This window comes from Otolemur garnettii, unplaced genomic scaffold (assembly GCF_000181295.1).
Source record: "Otolemur garnettii isolate 467f Iridium unplaced genomic scaffold, OtoGar3 scaffold00049, whole genome shotgun sequence".
Lineage (NCBI taxonomy): Eukaryota > Metazoa > Chordata > Mammalia > Primates > Galagidae > Otolemur > Otolemur garnettii.
The window spans coordinates 6577229-6600439 of record NW_003852444.1 but is presented as its reverse complement, the minus strand read 5'-3'; the positions used below and the strand labels follow the sequence as shown (position 1 = coordinate 6600439).

Sequence of the window (23211 nt, the reverse complement as noted above, 5' to 3'; positions counted from 1 at the left end):
CCAACATGTTTTTACCTTTTCAACTAGCTCCCTTCACTCCTCTTCTTAAAATGCTTTCCTGGCTGTTCTTACTTGGATACTTCATATGATTTTTATAATCAATTTTTCTAGCTCCAGACATTTGTGTGTTACCTATGGAGACCGGTGTTAATTTTCTATCCTGCTCCTTTATTATTACCATCTCTTATTGTTTGGGATGGTTTCGCCATTGATTTGTTTGAGGTTTCCAAATCTATAATCATGTTATCTGTAACTAGAGAAAATTTTACTTCTTTTTGACTTGTATACACCAAATTACTTCATCTTGACTAATTAACTAAATAGTCTTAATAGTAGTGGAGACAGTGAGTATCATCAAATGGGGTTATGTTGTTTTGAATGTGCTATTATATTCTGTTTGCTAATATTATATGAAGACTTTTGCACTAAAATGCATAAGTTAAATTGGCTACAGTTCTCTATTTTGTCAGGGTTTTTTTTTCTCCAGCCATATTAAGTTTGCTTAATCTAAACAATAATTGGGGGCTGAAAGAGAAATAAAAAATCAAATCAGAATTTCTAGTAAATAATTACAATGAAAGTAAAATATTAGAATCCAGGGGTTGCAGCAAAAGCAGTGCCCTGAGGAAAATCCGTATTATTGAGTATGTTGGTAAAGATTTCAAAATGAAGATAAATTATTTGGACAACAGAAAAAAGATCAAAAAAATACCAACTGAGATACTGAAGTTGATCTATAACACTTTATAATTTTGCTCATGAAATAATGGAAAATAGGACTCCTGCTCACACAGATGTCTGATGTTAATAGCTTACTACTCTGTCTGGCAGAAAGGCACTGAATGTGAAAGACCTACTTTAGTGATTATGCTGTTATGTTTTTAATATTCATACTTTCCACTGATTCTATCTGGGACTCAGAGGCATGCTACAACCTCCTATCAGTTCTGTGTTCTGCTATTTTTCTTTGCATCAAATGCAGTTTTTACTTTATGAAATTTTTTGCTATTCTTTTTTTTTTAAAGAGACAGGTTCTCACTCTGTCACCAAGGATAGAAGCATGATCAGCACTCCCTGCAGCCTCCAACTCCTAGGCTGAAGTGATCCTCCTGAGTAGCTAGGACTACAGGCAGGCCTCACCATACCTAGCTCATTTTTTTATTTTTTGTAGAGTCAGGATCTCACTAGGTTGCCCAGGCTGGCCTCAAACTCCTGGCCTTAAGGGATCCTCCTTCCTCAGTCTCCCAAAGTGCTAGCATTACAAGTGCAAACATCTGCACCCCACCTGGTGCTATTTTCTAAGGCACTAATATCGATAACTTGTTATATAATCATTGTAAAAAATGGTAGTCTTCAGCAATGTAAGATGTCCTTGTGTATTTTTGTGGCTTTTTTTACAGACACATAATGACCTCTGTATTCCTTGTAGTTTAATGTTCAATTCTGAAATGATCTTTTCTAATCTTTCCTGGGTTATATGAGCTCTTTTTGTGTTGTTTTTTACCTTCTTTATTTCTGGTCTTGCTATTCTTCTTTCCTATAGTCATTTTAATTTCCTTTAGCTCATCTTGTATATTAGTTTAGTTTTCAAACATTTAGTGACCACACTTCTTTGTGGTGTGACTTTTTGCATATGTTGGTATGCCATTCATTTCATTTTCATCTTGTTTTCCTTTCAACATCTTTATGAGGGCTTTGATTACAATCCTTTTCTGTTGTTCATCTTTAAATGAGATGAATCTCTCTATGAAAATGAATCCTCAAAGAGGATTTTGGAAGCAAGGGTTTAAGTAATCCATCAGGAAAGGCATTTTAAAAAATTTAGGGGAAGATAATGATGGGTTAGGTAAAAATTGGTCATTACTCCCCAGGGCAATACATCTTTTGAGATCATCTTTTCTACCAGACAAAATCTATAATTTAACATATGAATTCAGTATTTAGATTTTTTTTTTTTTTTTAGAGACAAAGTCTTGCTACGTTGCCCAGGCTGGAGTGCAGTAGCTATTCCCAAGCACCATCATTGCTCACTACAGCCTTGAATTCCTGGCTTTAAGTGATCCTCTCACCCTCCTGAGAAGCTGGGACTGAAGACCTAGTATGCAGATTTATATCAAATAGCAGAGGGCATTAGAGAACAAAATATCTTTACATGAGCTTATTAAACAAAACCCCATGATGAACATGTATTGATTTTTGATTTCCAATTTAGATAACTTTTTTAACAATACCTGGTGAAATAGTGAGTCTGCATTCTCAGACTTAAGCTGAATAAACATCATTCTTTCAACCCGGTAGAATTACTTCCTGACCTTACTATACCTGAGAAGAACCTTGAAAGGAATTATTGCACACAGATAACAGCATATATAAAATGCAAAAAAATTTCAAATCTTTCAAACATTGCTTTTCTGTTTTGTTTTTTGTTTTGTTTTTGTTCCAGCTTTATTGAGGTATAATCAACAACTATGTATATATGTATATATATTATATCTAAGGCATACATGATGTTTGATATATGTATACATTGTAAAATGGTTATCACAAACCAATATATTCATCTAATATATTCCTCACCTTACATAGCTACCTACCTTTTTAATGTGTCTGACGAGAACATTTAAAATAGACTCCCTTAGCAAATTCCAAGTATATAGTACAATACTATTAAATACGGTCATCATGCTGTACACCAGAACCTATTCATGTTGCATGACTAAAACTTTGTATCTTTGAATAAAATTTCCCCATTCCCCCCAACCCCTGGCAGCCACCATGGTACACTCTACTTCTGAGTTTGACTTTTTTAGATTCCACATAAACGTGAGATCATACAGTATTTGTCTTCTTACATCTGACCTATTTCACTTACCACAGTGTCCTTCAGATTTATCCATGCTGCTCCCAACAACAGGAGCTCCGTCTTTTTTAAGGCTGAATAATATCCCTCTGTGTGTATGCATGTGCGTGCATGCGTGTGCATGTGTGTGTATTCTCTTTATTCCTACATTCACTGATATAGATGGGTTGATCCCATATTTTGATTATTATGAATATATTGCTGCAATGAAGACAGAAGTAGATACCTATACAAGATAGGAATTTTATTTCCTTTGGATATATACCCAGACATGGGATTGCTGGGTCACATGGTAGTTCTTTGCGTATTTTTTTTTTTTTCTTTTGAGACGGAGCCTCAAGGTATCCCCCTGGGTAGAGTGCCATGGCATCATGCTTACAGCAACCTCCAACTCCTGGGCTCAAGCGAGTCTCCTGCCTCAGCCTCCCAAGTAGCTGGGACTACAGGCGCCCGCCACAACGCCTGGCCATTTTTTGGTTGCAGCCATTATTGTTGTTTGGTGGGCCCGGGCTGGGGATTCAAACCTGCCACCTTAGGTGTATGCGGCTGGTGCCTTAGCCACTTAAGCCAGAGGCGCCGAGCCTCTTTGTGTATTTTTTTGAGGGTATAGGGTAACTTCCATACCATTTGCCCTAATGGCTGTACTAATTTACTTGCCCACCAACAGAAAATAAGGGTTCTCTTTTCTCCACACTCTCTTCTTATCCATTGTCTTTTTTTTTTTTTTTTTTTGAGACGCTGTCTCACTATGTTGCCCTCAGTAGAGTGCTGTAGCTCACTCTACAGCTCACAGCTCACAGCAACCTCAAAATCTTGGGCTTCACTTATTCTCTTACCTCAGCCTCCCGAGTACCTGGGGCCACAGGCACCCTCCACAATGCCTGCCTATTTTGTTGTTGTTGTTGTAATTATTGTTGTTTGGCAGGCCCAGGCTGGTTCCAACTCACCAGTCCCAGTCCCATTGTTGTGGCCGGAGCCCCAGCTGCTGAGCTACAGGCGCTGAGCCTCCTTTGTCTTTCTGAGCAGAGCCACTGTAACAGGTGTGTGGTGATGTCTCATTTTGGTTTTGATTTGCATTTCCCTGACGATTAGTGATGTTGAGCATATTTTATACACCTGTTGGTCATTTGACTGTCTCCCTTTGAGAAATGTACATTCAGGTTTTTTGCCTGTTTTTTAATTGGTTTGTTTTTTTCTTGTTATTATTGGTTTCTACATATTTTGGATATTAACCTCTTATCAGTGCACCATATACAAATATTTTCTCTCATTCCATACATTGTCTGTTCACCCTTTGGTTTGTTCCTTTACTACACAGAAGCTTTTTACCTTAATGTTCCTTGAAATCTCATTTGTCTATTTTTGCTTTTGTTTCCTGTGTTTTGCGGGTTGTATACAAAAATCATTGCCCAGACCAATGTCAAGAAGCTTTCTCCCTACTATCTTTTAGTAGTTTTACAGTTTGGGGGTCTTACATCAGTCTTTACTCCATTCTGAGTTGGTTTTTGTATATTATATGGCACAAAGATCCAATTTTATTTCCTTTGGATATATACCCATAAGTGGGATTGCTTGAGCATACAGTAGTTCTATGTTTATTTTTTTGTGGTATTTCCATACCGTTGCCCTAATGGCTATACTAATTTACCTGCCCAGCTACAGGAAATAAGGGATGTGGATATCCAATTTTCCCAACCCTAATTATTGAAAGACTATGCTTTCCCCACTCTGTGTTGTTGGCAACTTTGGCAAAGTTCAAACAACAGTAAATGTGTGGATTTATTTTGGGGCTTTCTATTCCTTTTCATTGCTTTTACATCTGTTTTTATGCCAGTATATGTTTGTTTGTTTGTTTACTTATTTATTTATTTTGAGACAACGTCTTGCTCTGTCACCCAGGTGAGAGTGCAATAGCATAATCATAGCTCACTGTGACCTCAAACTCCTGAGCTCAAGCAATCCTCCTGCCTCAGCCTTGTAGCAGGAACTGCGGGTGCTTATCACCATGCCCAGCAAATACCATGCTGTTTTGATTACTGTAGCTTTGTAGTAGAGGTGGTCCCCAGGTTATGAATAAGGTATGTTCCTCAGAATGTGTTTATGTTGGATTTATATCTTATTTGGATCCTTGATGAATAGCAAATGGTGATAATAATAATAACAGTACTACAAAGGCTCCTCTGTGGCAATAATAATACAGTGTATACTGTATAATATCCCTATACTGAAATAATAAGATACAGAACTATTGTGCTCTTTCCTTTAATTCAAACAAACAGAACCTAAAAACAAAGTGATACAAAAAGTTAAGATAGGACATGAGAGAAATTTAAAGAAAAGAATATTAAAGCTTAACACTAGCATAATGTTGCATCAAGGTCTTGCTTACTAGAAAGGGAGTTTGAGAGGGTTTTTTTGAGGCCAAGTTCCACTCTATACCCTGGGTAGAGTGCCATGGCATCACCATAGTCCACAGCAACCTCAAACTCTTGGGCTCAAGCAATCCTCTTGCCTTGTCCTCCTGTGTAGCTGGGACAACAGGCCCTTGCCACAACACCTGGCTAATTTTTCTATTTTTAGTGAAGATGGGGTCTTGCTCTTGCTCAGGCTGGTTTTGAACTCCTGAGTTCAAGGGATCCACTCTGCCAGCTTCCCAGAGTGCTGATATTACAGGCATGAACCACTGCACCCAGACTAAAAGGGACATTTTTGAAGCAAGAAGCTAGGCTAACATTAATTGGAAGAGGAGGAGGAGGATGGAAAGGATGAAATGGGTGCTGAGTAATCAGGATTTGATTCTGTTGCTTGAGATTACCACTGAAGTCGATTTCTTGAAAAAGATATATAGTTACTTGCCACAGACTTTTTCTTTTCCTTTCTTTTTTTTTTTTTAAACACAGGTGGCCTTGTAGGAGCTGACATTCTCACTAACTCATGGTAAACCTTTGCAGACAACTTAGTGTTAAGATCTTGCTCCTCAAGCTTAACGAATTCTTCTCAGTGAGATGACTGGCTTCCAGTAATTTATTTGTCTTAAACTTTCCTTGCTTTGGATCTTCTTTCTATTCTTGTCCATCGGTGGCTTCTCTGTCCATCTGATCCACCCATGAGAATAGCTACTAGCAGAAAGATGCTGTGCCAGTGAACAGCCCATGCCATGTGGGTTTGTTTACATGTGTGGAAGAAATTAGTTTCAAATTATTAAACTATATATTAATTAGTATTACTAATTAGTATATCATTTAATTATCAAACTATAAATTATCCTAACGGAGAGCTTTAGGAGCTTGTTCAGAAGTATGCAACACTACAAATCAGGTTGTCTATAACACGGGGACTACCTATACATACATATATATGTTTACATGTGTGTATATTTATATGTGTGTATATGTACATATATAATTTTTTTGAGTCAGAGTCTGAGCTGAGTCTTGCTCACTCTAGACTGGAGTGCAGTAGCATCCTTATAGCTCACTGCAGCCTCAAACTCCAGGATATAAGCCATCCTCCTGCCTCAGCCTCCCTAGTAACTGGGACTAAAGGTGTGTGCCATCACATCCAGCTAAACTTTTTTATTTTTTTAGAGACAGGGTCTCACTTTGTTTCCGTAGACTGGTCTCAAACTCCTGACTCAAGCATTCTTCCTGCCTTTACCTCCCAAAGTGCTGAGATTACAGGCATGAGCCAGCACATGCAGCCTTACAGAATGCATGTATTTTGAAATCAGGTTGTGGGATGCCTTCACCTTTGTTCTTCTTGCTCAAGATTGCTTTGCCCATTGGCTTCTTTTCTGGTTTCCTTCATATCCCTTTTTTTAATTTCATTTTTAAAAGCCAGTCAAATAAAGCAGTGGGAGAGAAGAAGGAACAAATTAAGTAACTGGTTGTGATCACTTAGCCGTAAGCACCAGTGCACCAGCTGGTTTCATTCAAATTTTAGGATTTCTTTTTTCCACTTCTGTGGAAAGTGCCATTGTAATTTCGACAGGGATTGCTTTGAACCCGTAGATCACCTTGGGTGGTATGGACATTTTAATAATATTAGTTCTTTCAAATCATCAACATGAACATGATATTCATGAGATAGCTCTCCATTTATTTATATTTTCTTTATATATATATACTTTTATTATTCACCCATTAATTCCATAATATGCCAATCACAAGCCAGTTTTCAGCAGTTACATTCCTTTGATCAGGGCTGCATGAAGATGTGATTAACTGGAAAACAGGGAGACCAGAGACACAGCCAAAGGTGACATCACACAGCCCACTCCCTTGCAATACAATTGTCAAGTTCGCTGGCGATTTCCTAAAGCCAATTAAGCTCTGTTCCCTTTGCCAGGGATTCTCACATTTGTGAAAATCAAACCAATTTGTGGGGTTCCATTTCCTGGTTGGAATTCTCAGTGGCTTTATCCAGATCTAACTGGTGACTGGTTATTGTAGCACCAGCCCAGACTTCTCTGCCCCCACGCGGGGACACTTCCAATTGTGAAGGTAATACTGCAGGTTGCCGTCCCCTATGCCGAACTTGAACTTCTCCAGGAAAGTTTTGTTCTCCATGAAATCCAGTGCACTAAACATGTCAAACCCTTTCATTTTGGGGAGAACAAAGGCATCACTCATGATGTCTAGAAGAGGGGTGTGGGTGTATTCTTTTTTAAAAGAATAAGCAGCTTTTAGATTCATGTGGGTTGGATGGTTCATGATGGTGGAGGGAAGAATATAAAAGCTCAGGAAATCTGTCACCTCTCCATTTGCATCCACGAAAGTGTCAATGATATTCTCCTGGAGGTAGAACCAGTGCTCCACCTCCTCCTGGTTCATGACTGGCATGAGGTGAAACTGCTTCAAGTTACCTGGTGAGGAGCTGGTGCACTACTAGAATGTCCTTTTTTTCCATTGGTGGTAGTCCAGCTGTCTTGGGAGTCTCTGGCAGTTGGAAGAGCTTCATGGGAGGCTGTGTGGTCATATTTCTGCTTAGCACTTCAATCAGCTTCCGTGGGTTTAGGGACCAATGCCAGTACCTGCAGGTGCCAACAGGTTTTGGTAGTCCCACACCAGCAATGTAAACAGCTTGGAAAATGCCCTCCAGGTGAACCCGTCTGGTTATCTCTCTTAGCAGGACTGGAGCCATCCTCTTGGACCGCAGCTTCTTATGTACACATAAGAAGTTAATTTCTACCATCTTCTCTGTGTCATAGACATAGATTTTCTCTGGGATGGCGCTAATAAACCCAACCAGTTTCCGACTTGAGAACCCCACAGTGCCATTGCGGGGGGAGCCAGCCTAGAAGCCGGAGAGCCCACAAAAGAAATTCTGGGGAATCATCAAATCAGAACATGTTGTCATCATCTTCCCCGTAGTTCTCATTCAGGAGGGTGTAGTTCTTTCAGCACACCACGGTCCGCCAGGTCCAGGGCATCCCAGGTGAAGCCCTGGGGTAGAGTATAGGGCTCCTGTCTGAGGTTATCTTTCTTAGGTTCCACGGGACCACAGGTGTTCACCACTTTGCCTAGTTTGGGGACAGGCTGTGTATCCCAGAACTGATAGCTTCACTTGCTAGCCTCCTCCATGATTTTGGCAGGTGCCTGACCCACTGAGAACAGCTCAATGGCCTTCTGTATTTCCTGGACACTCTCTGCTGGCAAGGAGTTCATCTTCATAGGCTGATCTTGGGCTGAATCTGTCTCGCTGCCTTTTTCTTTCTTCTTCTTTTGTTTCTTTTTCTTCTTTTCGGCTCCAGTGTCATTGGCTAGATTCAAACCACCCCCGCTGTAGCTGTTATTTTCCTCGTTCTCACAATCGCTGCAGTGCTCATGGCGGTTCCTCTCCCTTCCATCCTCTGTGGCAGCGAAGGTGCTGGTGGCTTCACTGCATCTCACTCTCATCAGTGATCTGGAGTCGCTAGAGCTGGGCTCCCCGTTTATTTATATTTTCAATTTATTTCACTAATGTTTTAATAGCTTTTCGTGTACAGATCTTTTACCTTCTTGGTTAAGTTTATTCCAATTTTTCTGTTTTCTCTTTTTCCCCTTGATACTGTAAATGGAATATTTTATCAATTTCTTTTTTGGATAACTCATTATTAGTGTACAAAAACACAACTAAAGAGATGGGCACAGTGGCTCACACTTCTAGTCCCAGCACTTTGGGAGTCCAAAGCAGGAGAATCACTGAGAAAGAAGTTTGAAATCAGTCTGGGCAACAGACTGTGAGATCTTTTCTCTACAAAAAAGTTATTTATTTATTTCTGTGCAATTAAAATGGCTTTATCCCACCTGGGTGCAGGTGGGTTAAGATTTCCAACTGGGACAGGAAGAAATCACACATGGGGGTAATGGCAAATGGGGATTTTATTTTAAAGGTCAGGAAGGTGGGGGTTGGCCCATTTATCTTTCCAAGGTGGGACATCCAGTGGAGTGGGGTAGGTTAGAGGTTAACCCATTCACCTTTCTTAAGTGGGACATCAGTTGGAGAGGGTAAGGGGTTGATTCTCCTATGTCTTTTTTGTCTATTATAAGGAGGTGGGATGATGGGCATAGTATCTTTTTGACTCCTTCCTGGGGAGATGGGCTGTATGGGCTGCCTGTAAAGAGAATGGAGGGAGGGGAATGAGGTAAGGGAATGGCATTACAGGAACTTTTTAGATTTTTTGGTCTGAGCTGGTTGGTATCCAGTAAGGTGAGAATATGCGGAGTTGTTTTTAGGTGACTATCCAATTAATAAATCCAGACATGAGGCGGATGGTTACTAGTTTGAAACTGAGAATGAGAAAAAAATCATAATTAGTGATCTTATCAGACAATAACCAAAGAGGAAGATGAACAGTGAGTCAGGAACCAGTTGAAGTTGCCAGGGCCACCAGCAATCCTGAGAAGACATCTATTACCCATTACTGAGATCCCTGCCTGTTTTCAGAGGATTTTTACAAGGGGGCAGTGTGAAGTTGCTCCTGTATTTGTTAGGAAAGATAAAAGATCAGCTTACCTTTTATAAGCAAAAATACTTAGAATTCAATTTTTCAGGATGGCGTCCAGGAGCCATTCTGATTTTCCAGGGGTGGTGGGTCTTTCACAGCTAGGCTCAGGAGGGAACTTCAGCCACATTCTGACCATGTCTGCATGGGATCCTCAGAAAGATTGGGCAGCCAGACCTCTGCAGGCTGGACATGGTTTGGGGGGCGGGGGGTTGGATATGGGGCACTGCTTTGCCCAGAAGTCTGGTTTGCTGCACTTAAAGCATGATCCTGAGGAAGATTTTGTTTAATTTGGAATGCCTCTTAGAGTTCTAAGAAGTAGCCAAGTTTTGCTTAATGGCAAAATTCAATACTGGAGCTCTGAAAGGCACTGCCACACCTTGAAGGCCAGATCAAGGAGATTTCACTGGGAGGTCTGAGGGCCCTGGGGGAAATTCTGCCTTTTTTTTTTTTTTTTTTTGTCTACCACTTGCAGCAGAGGGTGATTGGGGGAAGAAGTTGGAGGGCTCGGATGGGGTATTGTTTAAGGGAAAGATATAGACATGGGGGTTGGAGGGCAACAAGAATGGGTGACTGACGGGAGGTTATAGACGGAAGAAAGGTAACCCACACAGAGAAGCTTCCCAGGTGTTTTAATGGAGAGACTGGAGGGATTGTAGGAAGGGGGACGGTTGGAGAGGAGCCATAGGGGCTGTGGAAGGGTTTCAGGAGAAGCTGGCATTACCCATGCCTTGAGAATCTGAAAGGGTGACAGGACTAACACAGAGAAGGAATGTTGCAGAGTATAAGAAATGCCTGGATATAAGGGATCTCTGACCATTTGCCTAATTTTTGACAGTAATTATTGACATCAGTGAGAATTGAGAGACCACAGGTGCCATATTGAGGCCACTGCAAGCCATTGTCAAGGCTGTATGTAGGCCAAGCAGTATTACAGAAAAAAATGAGACACTTTGGCTCAGCACTGGTATCACAGTGGTTATGGCGCCAGCCACATACACCGAGGCTGACAGGTTTGAACCTGGCCCAGACCAGGTAAAACAACAATGATAACTGCAACAACAGCAAAAAAATTGCCAGGTATTGTGGTGGGCGCCTGTAGCCCCAGTTACTTGGGACACTGAGGCAAGAGAATTGCTTAAGCCCAAGAGTTTGAGGTTGCTGTGAGCTGTGATGCCATGGTACTCTACCCAGGGCAACATAGTGAGACTCTGTCTCCAAAAAAAAAAAAAAAAAAAAAAAATTACCTCTTTAAAAATTTATTTAACGAAGGCCACTGAAAACTTCAAAACAGGTTCACTTAGAGCTCCATCTCAGTTCCCCTCATTCTTGTTTGTATCTTTCCTTTTATTTTCCAGATTTTGATTGGTATGTACATTTTAAACCCTGATTGTATTCATATCCCACTACCATTTAAAGACTTCTCAAACTCTGGGATGAAAAGCAAAGATTATGTCATAGAATTCAGACTAGTCCTGACCACTTCCAATCACATTTTTTAAATTAGGAGATATAAACATTTGGTTAAAGAAATAATTGGCATAATCCTGAAAAGGAATTAGAAAATAATAAACTTCTAAGGGAAATTTTAAAAAATTTTCCAGTGAAGATACCTGTTGATATTTTAGAGAAAGGCCTTACACAAAAATTACTAGCCCCATCCTAACTAAAAGGAAAATCAAAAATATTAAACTTGTAGTATATCTTCTTGTTGTTGTTTTTTAAATTTCATCTTGCTAAAAAGCATGGAGTTCAAAGAAAAAAATAAGAAGCTTAATTATGAGTCAAGTTAATGTCCTTGGTTAAGGTTATACGATTTCAAAATTTGAAAGCAGTGGTTCTCAACCTTCCTAATGCTGGGACCCTTTAATACAGTTGCTCATGTTATGGTGACCTCCAACCATAAAATTATTTACGTTGCTACTTCATAACTGTAATTTTGCTACTGTTATGAATCATAATGTAAATATCTGATATGCAGGATGGTCTTAGATGACCCCTGTGAAAGGGTCATTCAATCACTAAAGGGGTTGCAACCCACAGGTTGAGAACTGCTGATTTAAAGTGTCTTTCAAATTATGGTTATTGAAGCAGAAACCTATAAATTATACATATTTTAAAGGTTTATGTAATGTTCTTGATAAACGGATAAATCTTAGGATAAATTAGACAAGTGAGTTGATAATATTGATATGTGGATAACATGATGTCTTTTTTCAGATTTTATCATGTGAAAGTTCTGTTAAAGCAATATTTTATTAATAATTCATAAAAGACTGAAGTTAAATTTCTCAAGATGTGAACTTTCTAAATTCTGGCTGGGCATGAATGCCTTTAATCCTAGCACTTTGGAAGGCCAAGGCAGGAAGATCACTTAAAGCCAGAATTCAAGACCAGGCTAGGCAATGTGGTGAGACCCTGTCTCTACATAAATATACGTATATGTATATAAAAACTTGTATTCAATTAGCTGAAATTATAATAAAAGATTTTTTCAGGAATTTACTATTATAAAATTTTCATACCACTAAGAGTCATAAAGTCATAAAATTCTACCTAAAATAGTTATTTGTGATCTTTAGCCTTAAGATTTTAGATTAAATGCCTAGAAAGTATAACACTGACAAAAAATGCAGACCTTTACTTACAAACTATAGTTTTAATTTACCATTATTGCTTAAAATGGTTATAAATTAAGTTTGTGTCAAGGCCTTATTATGATGCTATGTAGAATGTTTATTTTTGTCACATTATATTTGAGATAAATTAATATGTGTTTGCTGAAAAAGATAGCAAGATAATTCTTGGCTTCCTGTACCACAGTTTTCTTTTGTATCTGAAAAAAATATAATTGGTTACTTTCATTAAATATGGTAGTAATGTAAATAGTTGACTATACAATAATAAATATAGAAAAATATAAATATATGGACAGGATAAACTATATAATGTGTTGGGGGAGCTGGGGAAGGGAGCAGGCCCATGTGAACTGTCTCACCCACTCCTCCTGCCTCAGCACTATAAAAAATTTAAAAAAAAAAAAAAAAAAGAAAAAGGGTGGGTCCTGTGGCTCAGTGGGTAGAGTACCAGCCCCATATATGGAGGGTGGTGGGTTCAAATCAACTGCAACAAAAAATAGCCCAGTGTTGTGGCAGGCGCCTGTAGTCCCAGCTACTCGGGAGGCTGAGGCAGGAGAATCACCTAAGTCCAGGAGTTGGAGGCTGCTGTGAGCTATGTGACACCATGGCACTCTACTAAGGGTGATAAAGTGAGACTCTGTCTCTACAAAATAAAAAGAAAAGATACATATCTGTATATAATTTGTCTATCCCAGAAATTGTTGTAGATGATTAAGATGGTAAATTCAATATAACAAAAATAATTTTATTTAATATACTTATAAAAATTATATGTTAAGAATAAAATTAAAGCCAGTTGCAAAGACTCATGCCTATTATCCTAGTGTTCTAGGAGGCCTGGGCAAGAAGATTATTTGAGATCAGGAATTCAAGACCAGCCTGAGCAAGACCTCTATATCTACCAAAAATAGAAAAATTAGCCAGCATGGTGACACATGCTTATTGTTCTAGTTACTTTCAAAGCTGAAGCAGGAAGATTGTGTGAGCCCAGGAGTTTGAGGTTGCTGTGAGCTATGATCACACCACTGCACTCTCCTCAGGGTGAAAGAGCAAGACTCTCATCTCAAAAGAAAAAAAAAAAAGCAAAACCTTTAGACTTATCATCTATTTGAGTATTTATATATCTTTATATGTTTAAATTCTTACACACTAAGGAGTATTAATAATTCCTTTACTACAAATTGTTATATGAATGGTTAACCAAAGGGAGAAAATTACAACTTGGGTTATCTTTCTGTAAAAGACTTAGTTAATTTTTGTCACAGAGGTACAGCCTTCATTCCTTTGAGCATACTCTTAAAACATTTTAACAAAAAGTTTCTTTTTTTTTTTGAGACAGAGTCTCACTATGTCACCATCAGAAGAGTGCTGTGATGTCACAGCTCACAGCAACCTTAAACTCTTGGGCTTAAGCAATTCTCTTGCCTCAGCTTCCCAAGTACCTGGGACTGAAGGTGCCCGCCACAACACCCAGCTTTTTTTTTTGTTGTAGTTGTCATTGTTGATTAGCAGGCCTGGGCCGGTTCCAATCTGCCAGTCCCAGTGTATGTGGCCAGTGCCCTAATCACTGAGCTACTGGCACCGACCCAACAAAAAGTTTCTTATTGCTTATAAGGGTTTAAGTTTCTACTAATGATTGTTCTTTGTTTTGTCTGCTTTTCAACTAGTGCCTAGATGAAACAAAACGTTGATTCCTTCTAGAGACTGTGCTTCATGTTTATATCTTTTCTCCTCTGAAAACTCTTGATTTTGCCTTTCCCAAATTTAGGCTCCACATTCAGAAAAATAAAACAGTATGGATGCTAGAGTTGTTTTACAGCTGGCCTGGAAACACTCCATCTGTGTGCCTCCCGATGACATTGTTGATTTTGGCCAAAATGAGGTAAGGGTAGTTTGAGGATCTGTTTGCCCCTAAGTGGGGCTACCTTGGCAATTCTCGCCTCCTCAGTCTGTTTCTTTGCTGATGTCATACAACCAGCCCAACTAGCTACATTAGCCGAGTTTGACTATGTGCCTACAGAGATAGAGAAGTCCCTTCTGGGAAGTTCAGTTTGGAGCTCTAGCCTGAGCTAAGATTCCTCACACAGCTTCCGGGGTCTAACCAGGAGACATAGTGTGTTCTCTGTGTGAATCCAGATGCCAGCGAGCTTGAGCACTGTCATGTCTCTGTCCTGCAAGGCTTGCATGAGCCCCCCTGCTGCCCATCATCTTTGGCCTCCATATCACAGCATTTTCAGACTGTATTCTGTGGAATCTGACGAGTCCTTTGAAATGTCTCAACTCGGAAAATCTTTTCAGTTAGGAAATTTTCTTAGGACTAAATAAGCCTTGAATTTCTTGAAGAAATCCCTAGATACCACAAAGATTTATTTTAAAAAAATAAATGAAAATAATCAGATTTGCTTGGCATTCTCCGAATTTTCATTAATTGAGACTATTGCGCAAAACTCCTTTGTTCACCAAATTTAAGATGGAAGGTGGGGGAAGCCTGATAAATCACAATGAAAATTCATCTTTCCAGATTAACGGTGTATAAGTAAAATACGTTAAAATAAAGACATATCACCCACTGTTGTATACTTTTCAGGTTAAAAGAAATTAATCCATGTTTCAATAAAATAACTGATAAAGTAACTATGAAAGATTTTTTACCCCCCAGGATTTTTTGATGGACATATTCTTGTCAATTGAAAACAATTATAATACACTTTCTGGGATAAGTAAAAGAGTGGGAGACAGGTTACTGTGATGGTTGTTTGCCTGTCCTTCACATATCACTGTCCATAGCTGCAGCATCTTGAACCCAGCAACTTGCCATTCCTATTCAAGTCAGAAAAATGCTGTGATTATTTAATCTGTATTAGGAGGTGATCTCTGCCTTGTACAGACCATCAGATATTCCCTTTGTATAGTGTGGATTAATTTCTGCTGATTTGAATTGACCAAATACTCATCTCCAGAACTGCCTTGAGCAAGGTATCATCCCTTACCAAAACCAGGGAATGTATTAACTAAATACATATTAGTTAGGGGCAAATGATACTATATAACCAAAAGGCTGAGAGTTGTTTCAAGGCAGCATGTACCAATCTGTCATCTATGATTAGTATTATCAATTGGATTTATAATTTGCACATGGTTTTGGTGGATCTTGATGGGCTAAGGCTGGTTCCACGTAGGAATATATCTGTGCAATCAGCTCACTCTAAGAAACATCCATCTTGAGCTGAGTTTGGGCTCAAAGTGTTTACACATGAGTTTACACATTAAGTCAATGGTGGCTTAATATCTGAAGACATACCATATCAAAGCAACCAAGTATGGGGACACTAAACTGTGTCTCCCCGTTTTTTATGTTGAAGCCCTGAATCCCCCTGCTCAATGTAATAGCATTTGGAGATGAGGCCTTTGGGGTGATTAGGTTTAGATGAGGTCCTCATGAAGTCCTCCGGATGGGCTTAGTGTCCTCATAAGAGAAACTGGAGAGCTTCCTCTTTCCCTCCTCCACCTGCTGCCCTGACATCTATACAAGGACACAGCAAAAAGACAGCCCTCAACTGAACTGTCAGGCACCTGAGCTTGGACTTCCCGGTTTCCAGAAATATGAGAAATAGATGACAATTGTTAAATCCACCAAGTATATGACATTTTGTCATAGCAGCCCTAGATGACTAATAACTAGGGGGGAAAGTTGTAAATACACAAAAATTGTGGGAAAAATTTTAAAAACAAGCTACAAACAGGCTCATTCTAAAACTTACACAGAAAGTAAAGGAATAAGACTAGTTAAAACACTTTTGGATTTTACAGAAATCAAGACAGTGCGGTACCAGTGAAGGGAGAGACTAACTGGCCACTGAAAAAGAATAGAAAGTCCAAAAACTGACCCACCCAGATGTGATCTTTGATTTTTAACAATGGCGCAAAAGAAATTCAGTGGAGAAAGTACAGTGTTTGTCAGCAGATACAACTGCAAAAACAGGACATTCTTATGTAAAACAAGAGACCTAAATCTGCTGGGTTATACAAATATTTACTCAAAATGGATACTAGAGCTAAATGAAAAACATGAAAGGAAAAAACATTTAGAAAAAAATAAAATAAAAATTCTGTGACTCAAGTTAGACAAAAAGTTCTTTGACATGACGCTCAAATCACAATCCAAAAAAAATTGATAAATTAGGTGTGTGTGCCTCTAATCTTAGCACTGTGGGGGGCTGAGGCAGGAGGATCCCACGAGCTCAGCATTTCAAGGTAAGCCTGAGCAAAGTGAGACTCTGTTTCTACTAAAAATAGAAAAAATTAGCCAGGTGGGCACTGTGACAGGTGCCTATAGGCCCAGATACTTGGGAGGCTTTGGCAGGAGGGTTGTTTGAGCCCAGGAGTTTGAGGCTGCTGTGAGCTAAGCTGAGGCCATGACACTATAGCCTGGGTGACAGACTGAGCCTCTGTCTCAAAAACAAAACAAAACAAAACAAAAAATCAATAAATTAAAACTTATCAAAATTTAATATTTTTGCTCTATGAAAGACTCAGTTAAGAGAATGAAAAGATAAGCTACAGATTGAGGAAAAGACATTGCAAAGCATATCTCCATTTGTAGGAGACACCAGGAGCCAGACGACATCCAAGCAAGATGATCTGCAGCTGAGGCGTGGACCTCGGGCATTCGTCCACAGGAGTTCCTTGTGGAAGAAGAGCCTGATCCTTCAGCACATAGTCATTTGTTAATTACTCCCCTCACCTGTATTGTTCTGTCTCAATAAAAGACTGGTGCGGAGGTCGCTCAGGCTGCCTGGAAAGTAAGGGCTAGCCCATCTCCCACAAGCTTGTACTTCTAATCCACATCACGCCTGGTTCCTTCTTGCGGAGATAGAGACCAGGGCCATAGGGGCCCAATGGGTCGTAACATCCAGTAAAGAACATGTTCCAAGAATCTACCATGTGATCTCAAAAGTCAACACTAAGAAGACAAATAATTCAAGTTCTAAAAATGGGCAAAAGACCAAGGAGCTAAAGCCAGCTTGCTCTATGATCGAGCTCCCCCTGGGCAGGGCTAAGAAAATATGAACAACTGAAAAGCATTTCCCTATAGACAGGCCAACTGCCATGATGGTCTAAGCCTGGCCAATGTCTCTTATAAGCTCAGGCATGCATTCATTTGATCATTTATTCTTTTTATTCATTCTTTCACTTATTCAAAAGCATCCACCACGCACCCTGGAATACAGCACATGCTCTGTGTCTTTATAGGGAAAGAGGGAAATAAATCACCACCCTGAAAGCATTTATGTCCATAAATGAGTATATAGTGAGTGTCTGCTGTGAATCAGCCATTGTTGCAGGCACAGGAGGACAGTCAACAAAGCCCTGACCTCCTGGAGCTCTCGTGCTTCTGTAAGAGACAGTAAACAAACAAGCAAATAAATATCTACCATTAAAGGTTTGCCTTTATAAAATACAATACAAAAATACAAAGCAATGTTTCATGACAACAAAATAGAATGGTATAAAGCTACAGTATACAAAGTCTGACAGTTAAGTTCATGAACTCGTCCTAGAAAAAGTGCTACATACTTCATCGCTGCATATCACTACAGTCGCCTGTGAAGTACTCACCCTTGGGAAGCCGTGCACTGATGCCAGTGCCAAGTTCACCCTTCGAAACAACTTTAGAACTCTTTTGTCTGGAGTTCATCAGAGCTACTCTCGTAAGGCACACAAAAACAAGAAACAATAACGAATGCCGCTCAGCAAGCCACTGCCACACAGCAACACAAACACAGCTGTGAGAGACTGACACACTAAGGGTATGAAACCTTACTGAGTTGTTCATGTGGTGCTGACCATATAAGGGCACAGTGGTGAACTTAATTGTCAGACTTGGCACAACAGCTCTGATGGTCACTCCCGAAAGAGTTCCAAAATCGCTTTGAAAGGTAAACTACTAGGGACTGGCATCAGTGCATAGCTTCCCAAGCAGAGTACCTTGTAGGTAACTGTTATGATATTCAGCAACAAGGTATGTAGCACTTTTTCTATGATGAATTCATGAACTTAACTGTCAGACCTCCAGATTTAAGTAATTATAATGTTTAATGTTACAATGTATAATGTCTCAACTCTAAAATTGCAATAGTCATGTTGTACATTTATCTTGGAAGCTTCCTAGAAGGGGAGAGTTTTGGCGGAGGAGTTCTCAGGAAGGCATCACACACAGAGGGGCACAAGAAAGAGGGAGCCATTCAAAGCCTTTCAGTGGTGGAAGCCTAGGCTGGAAGAGGAGGCTGAAGCCACCTCCCAGCACAGACACCATTCTGCAGGATTGGAAGTGCAAATGTCTCCCTTTCAATACCAGCCTTAGGCAGCACCCTACTTCTCCCTATCCTTGGCCATCAGGACCACCTCAGAAACACCTACCCTGATATGCCGCCCCTCTCCCTCTCAGCTTCAGAAAGACTGGGTGGGGGCAGGACAGTCCAAGGGGCTAGAATGGCTCTTTCATCACCAACAATGTATGCTGGACTCCCCAAACCAGAACTCCACGTACTGGCAACTCTTCCCCTCCCCTATCCCTTTCTCTGCGGTTTATTTTATGGCTGAACCTCTGGGCACACTTATTCCTTGAATATTTGCCTTCACTCTCTCCCTCCATGCTGGTCGTTTTTCTCTGGGAAGAAAATCTATCTGCTTCACCCTAGGGTTCCAAGTACCCAGTTACTGTTTGCCAACTTGAGAGAATGAATCAATGCTTTTTCAGGAGCTCACCAAAGTCCCTTTGTCCCCAAGCCCTCCTTCTCCCCCTCCCCTGGATCGAGTGTTGAATACACTCAAATGCTCCCAGGGCATCAACAAGCGGTTGAGAATCTGCAGCAGCAGGTGGTGGCATCTGTGCTTATCTAACTTCCACTCTCCTAATCCCCTCTTCTTTCTTCCATTCTTAATTTCATCCTCCCCCTCCAAAAATTTTCTCTAAGTTGAAAAGAGAGGGCTGGAGTTAGCTTGATAAAGAAAGCCCACCATATTGGTTAAGGAGTGGATGGAGGGAGGGGTAGGCATGGTCTGGAATGGACACAGTCACTGGAGATTGCAGACCAGAAAGGGTGGGAAAGGACCAACACACACTCTCCCCATCAGTTGTCTCCCATTGGGCCCAAACAAGGTCAATAGCCCCACAGTATCTTGGCCAGGTGTCCTCAAACTACAGCCCATGGGCCACATGCAGCCTGCCAAGGACATTTATCTGGCCTGCCAGGTGTTTTTGTCACACTGCCTGCCCTGCTTAGCAGCTGACTCATCCCAGGGCCCACAGTCCCGCCCTCCAACAGTCTGAGGGACAGTGAACTGGCCCCCTGTTTAAAAAGTTTGAGGACCCCTGAGACTCTGTTACCCTCACTAACATCACAGCAATTCAAGGAGAAAAGGTGCATGCTGCCTTGTCTACCACTGTGCCAGATGTGTGCACAGATGTGTGGGTACCCTGTGGACCCAGTGCCCAACTGTACACTCCCCACAAGTTGTTTTCTCTAAGGTTCAGACAGAGAAAGGGGTTTGTTCAAAAGTCTAGGGGCATAATTAAAACACAGCCTGTCTCTTCCTAATGGCCTGGATAGCATCCCTCATGCCCTGGCTAGCACCTCTGGGTTCAGAGCCTGCCACCCTGACTATGACCTGGAAGACTGGGAAGATTTGCAGAAATTCCCAGCTCATCTAGGCATATATAACCACCCTTGACTCTCCTCACTGTGATAAATTCTCTGAAAAAATAAATATGGGCAAAAGATTTAAACAAGCATTTCACCAAGAGGATGTATACATGTACACAGCAGATAAATACAAGAAAAGGTGTTCTGGGCTTGGCACCTATAGCTCAAGCAGCTAAGGCCCCAGCCACATACACCACAGCTGGTGGGTTCAAATCCAGCCTGGGCCTGCCAAACACCAATGTCAACTACGACCAAAAAATAGCCAGGTGCTGTGGTGGTCTCCTGTAGTCCCAGCTACTTGGGAGGCTGAGGCACTTAAGCTCAGGAGTTGGAGGTTGCTGTGAGCTGTGATGCCATAGCACTCTACCCAGGGTGATAGCTTGAGGCTCTGTCTTAAAAAAAAGAAAAAGAGGGAGGTGCCTGTGGCTCAAAGGAGTAAGGCACTAGCTCCATATACCAGAGGTAGCCAGTTTAAACCCAGCCCTGGCCAAAAACTGCAAAAAAAAAAGAAAGAAAGAAAAAGAAAATGTATTCTGGCTCAGTGCCTGTAGCTCAGCAGCTACGGTGCCAGCCACATACACCAGAGTTGGCAGCCTGGGCCTGCCAAACAATGACAACTACAACCAAAACATAGCTGGGCATTGTGGCAGCACCTGTAGTCCTAGCTATTTGGGAGGCTGAGACAAGAGAAATGCTTAAGCCCAAGAATTTGAGGTTGCTGTGAGCTGTGACATCACAGCACTCTACCAAGGGCCACAAAATGAGACTGTGTCTCAAAAAAGAAAAGAAAGAAAAGGTGTTCTTCATTATTTACCACATGGGAAATACAAATTTAAATAACAATGAGATACCACAACAAATCTATTATTGATAGTATGGCTAAAATTAAAAATATCGGCAACACTAAGTGCTGATAAAGATGCAGAAAATCGCAACTCACGCGCATTGCTAGTGGGAGTGTAGACAGGGTCTGACAACTATGTTCTCAAACTTGCCACTGCGCAAGTTGGCAGCATTTGCAAACAAGTCATTAAGGTTTCACATCTTGGATATATCAGAGTGTCAGAGCTCTCTGACGACGTGTGGCAGCATCTTGCTGAGTGGCGTTAGTTATTGTTGTTGCTTGTTTTTGTGTGCTGTCTCAAGAATGTTGGAGCTTGAATTAAAGCAATGAACAAACATTAGATTTCTTGTTAAACTTGGCAAGAGTGGAAACGAGATCCAAGATATGTTAGTTCAGGTCTATAGGGAGAAGGCCCTGAAGAAAACAGCAGTGTGCAAATGGATTGAACGTTTTACTGAAGGGAAAGAAATCACCACTGATGAAGAGAGGGCAGGGTGGCCAGGTAATGATGAGAGCTGATGAAAACATTGGAAAAATTCACCAAATTGTGAGCCACTATGCCTGGCCCTGGAAATTTTCCATTTTTATGTTAAAATTCAACAAGTATGGGCAGTTGTGTAGAAATATGATTGGATTAAAAAAAAAGACCAGCTCTAATGTTAATGAATTGAGTGGGGAAACCCAGCAAGGCCTGTCTGTGTGGTTGGCCTCTCTGACCATCCATCCCTTCTTTTTGGCTGTGAGGCAGGATTCTTTAAAGAAGGAGCATCTCATGATCTGCAGCCAAACTAGGTAGGTCAGATAAATTCTCTATGGATAGTTTTTACACCAAAAAGAGGGAGAAAATTAGGGCAAAATTTTTAGGTTTTATGGCTTATTTGAGAGAAAAAGGGCTCTTGTTTTCATGACCCACCTGAGGGAAGAGTAATGCTAGTTTCTGTGGCTCACCTTTGGGGAGAACAGGACTGAGAGATGAGAGGGCAAGAGAAGATCAGAAAAAAACTCTTGCTTCTGAGACCTGCATTTTGGCTATAGTTTACTGAGTCCCAGCATGGGACTGGGTCTTCACTCTGAAGCTCCCATGTATCCATATATCCAGGTTAAATACATTTTTATGCCTTTTCTCCAGTTAATCTGCCTTTTACTTATTTATTTATTTTTTAATTGATTTTTTTTTTTTTTTTTTTTTTGAGACAGAGTTTCAAACTGTCTCCCTGGGGAGAGTGCTGTGGCATCACAGCTCACAGCAAACTCAAACTCTTGGGCTTAAGCAATTCTCTTGCCTCAGTCTTCCAAGTAGCTGGGACTATAGGCACCCACCACAACCCCCGGCTGTTTTTTGTTGCAGTTGTCGTTGTTCAGCAGGCCCAGGCCAGGTTCGAAACCACCAGCCTTGGTGTATGTGGCCAGCCCCCTACCCACTAAGCTATAAGTGCTGCCTACTTATTTGTTTATTTATTTTGGCACATACTCTGACACTGTTGCCCAGGTTTGGATGCAATAGTTTCACTGTGTTACCTGCATAGAGGTTCTTGCTAAGATTGAAGAAGGGAATTTTAGGATGTAAATACAACCAAGCGATAGTGTCTAGTTTATTGAGTGAAAGTGGACAGGCTTAGGAAGGGCTTGTGCAGAAGTCAGAGTACTGCTCTCAGCTGCATGTGGTGGCTCAGGCCTGTAACCCTTGCACTCATTGTTGTTCAGCTGGCCCAGGCTGGGTTCAAATCCACCAGCCTCTGTGTATGTGGCTGGTGCCATAACCACTGTGCTATGGGTGCTGAGCCTCCTTTTGATTTTTAATATTTGCAGAGAAGTGAACCTCTGATGAAGTTCAAGGGACAAGTGTGCTTAGGATTTCTAGAAAAAAATGCATGCTTAGAACTTTTTTTCTAGGATAAAATAAAACCAGGTTGAGAAATAGATCTATCTGTTGATCTCTTTTCCTTCACTTGGCCCCTCCCTCTGGTCCTCCTTTCTTTGATTAAATAGGCTCTAGGACACCTTTTCAGAAAGACTTACTGCTGTGTTCAGAATCATTCCTAGAAAGCTGAAACCTCGGATTCTGTCTCCAAGATGAACCTCAGTGCTGCAAATCACCGCATACCTTTAAGTGATGGAAATAGCATTCCCATTATTGGACTTGGTACCTTCTCAAAACCGAACTCAGTAAGTTTTCC

The 23211-nt window shown here is 40.7% G+C and overlaps 1 protein-coding gene, 1 long non-coding RNA gene and 1 pseudogene across 5 annotated transcripts in view; 1 reads left to right on the top strand and 2 right to left on the bottom strand.

Annotated features, from left to right (window-relative positions):
• Positions 1-6608: 6608 nt before the first annotated feature.
• Positions 6609-8905, bottom strand: LOC100959130 (annotated as a pseudogene).
• A 259-nt stretch (positions 8906-9164) lies between these two features.
• On the bottom strand, positions 9165-18244 carry LOC111725895. 2 transcript variants are annotated; one of them, XR_002773839.1, is made up of 3 exons: positions 18104-18244; positions 17229-17879; positions 9165-9630 (listed from the first exon to the last, which is right to left on the bottom strand). It is a non-coding gene; the product is annotated as an uncharacterized LOC111725895 (long non-coding RNA). The 2 variants fall into 2 exon arrangements; XR_002773840.1 differs by having other exon boundaries at positions 9165-9455.
• Positions 18245-18399: 155 nt separating this feature from the next.
• AKR1D1 (aldo-keto reductase family 1 member D1) overlaps positions 18400-23211 on the top strand; it is a 44607-nt gene continuing 39795 nt past the window's right edge. Inside the window, exons 1-2 of one of the 3 annotated variants that reach the window (XM_023514237.1) lie at positions 18400-18506; positions 23066-23200. In XM_023514237.1, the coding sequence (XP_023370005.1) occupies positions 23108-23200 (93 nt within the window). In that variant the 5' untranslated portion in view covers positions 18400-18506; positions 23066-23107. Of the gene's footprint in view, positions 18507-21751; positions 21827-23023; positions 23201-23211 lie in introns of those variants that run through there. The other 2 variants (XM_003791588.3, XM_023514236.1) reach the window with 2 other exon arrangements.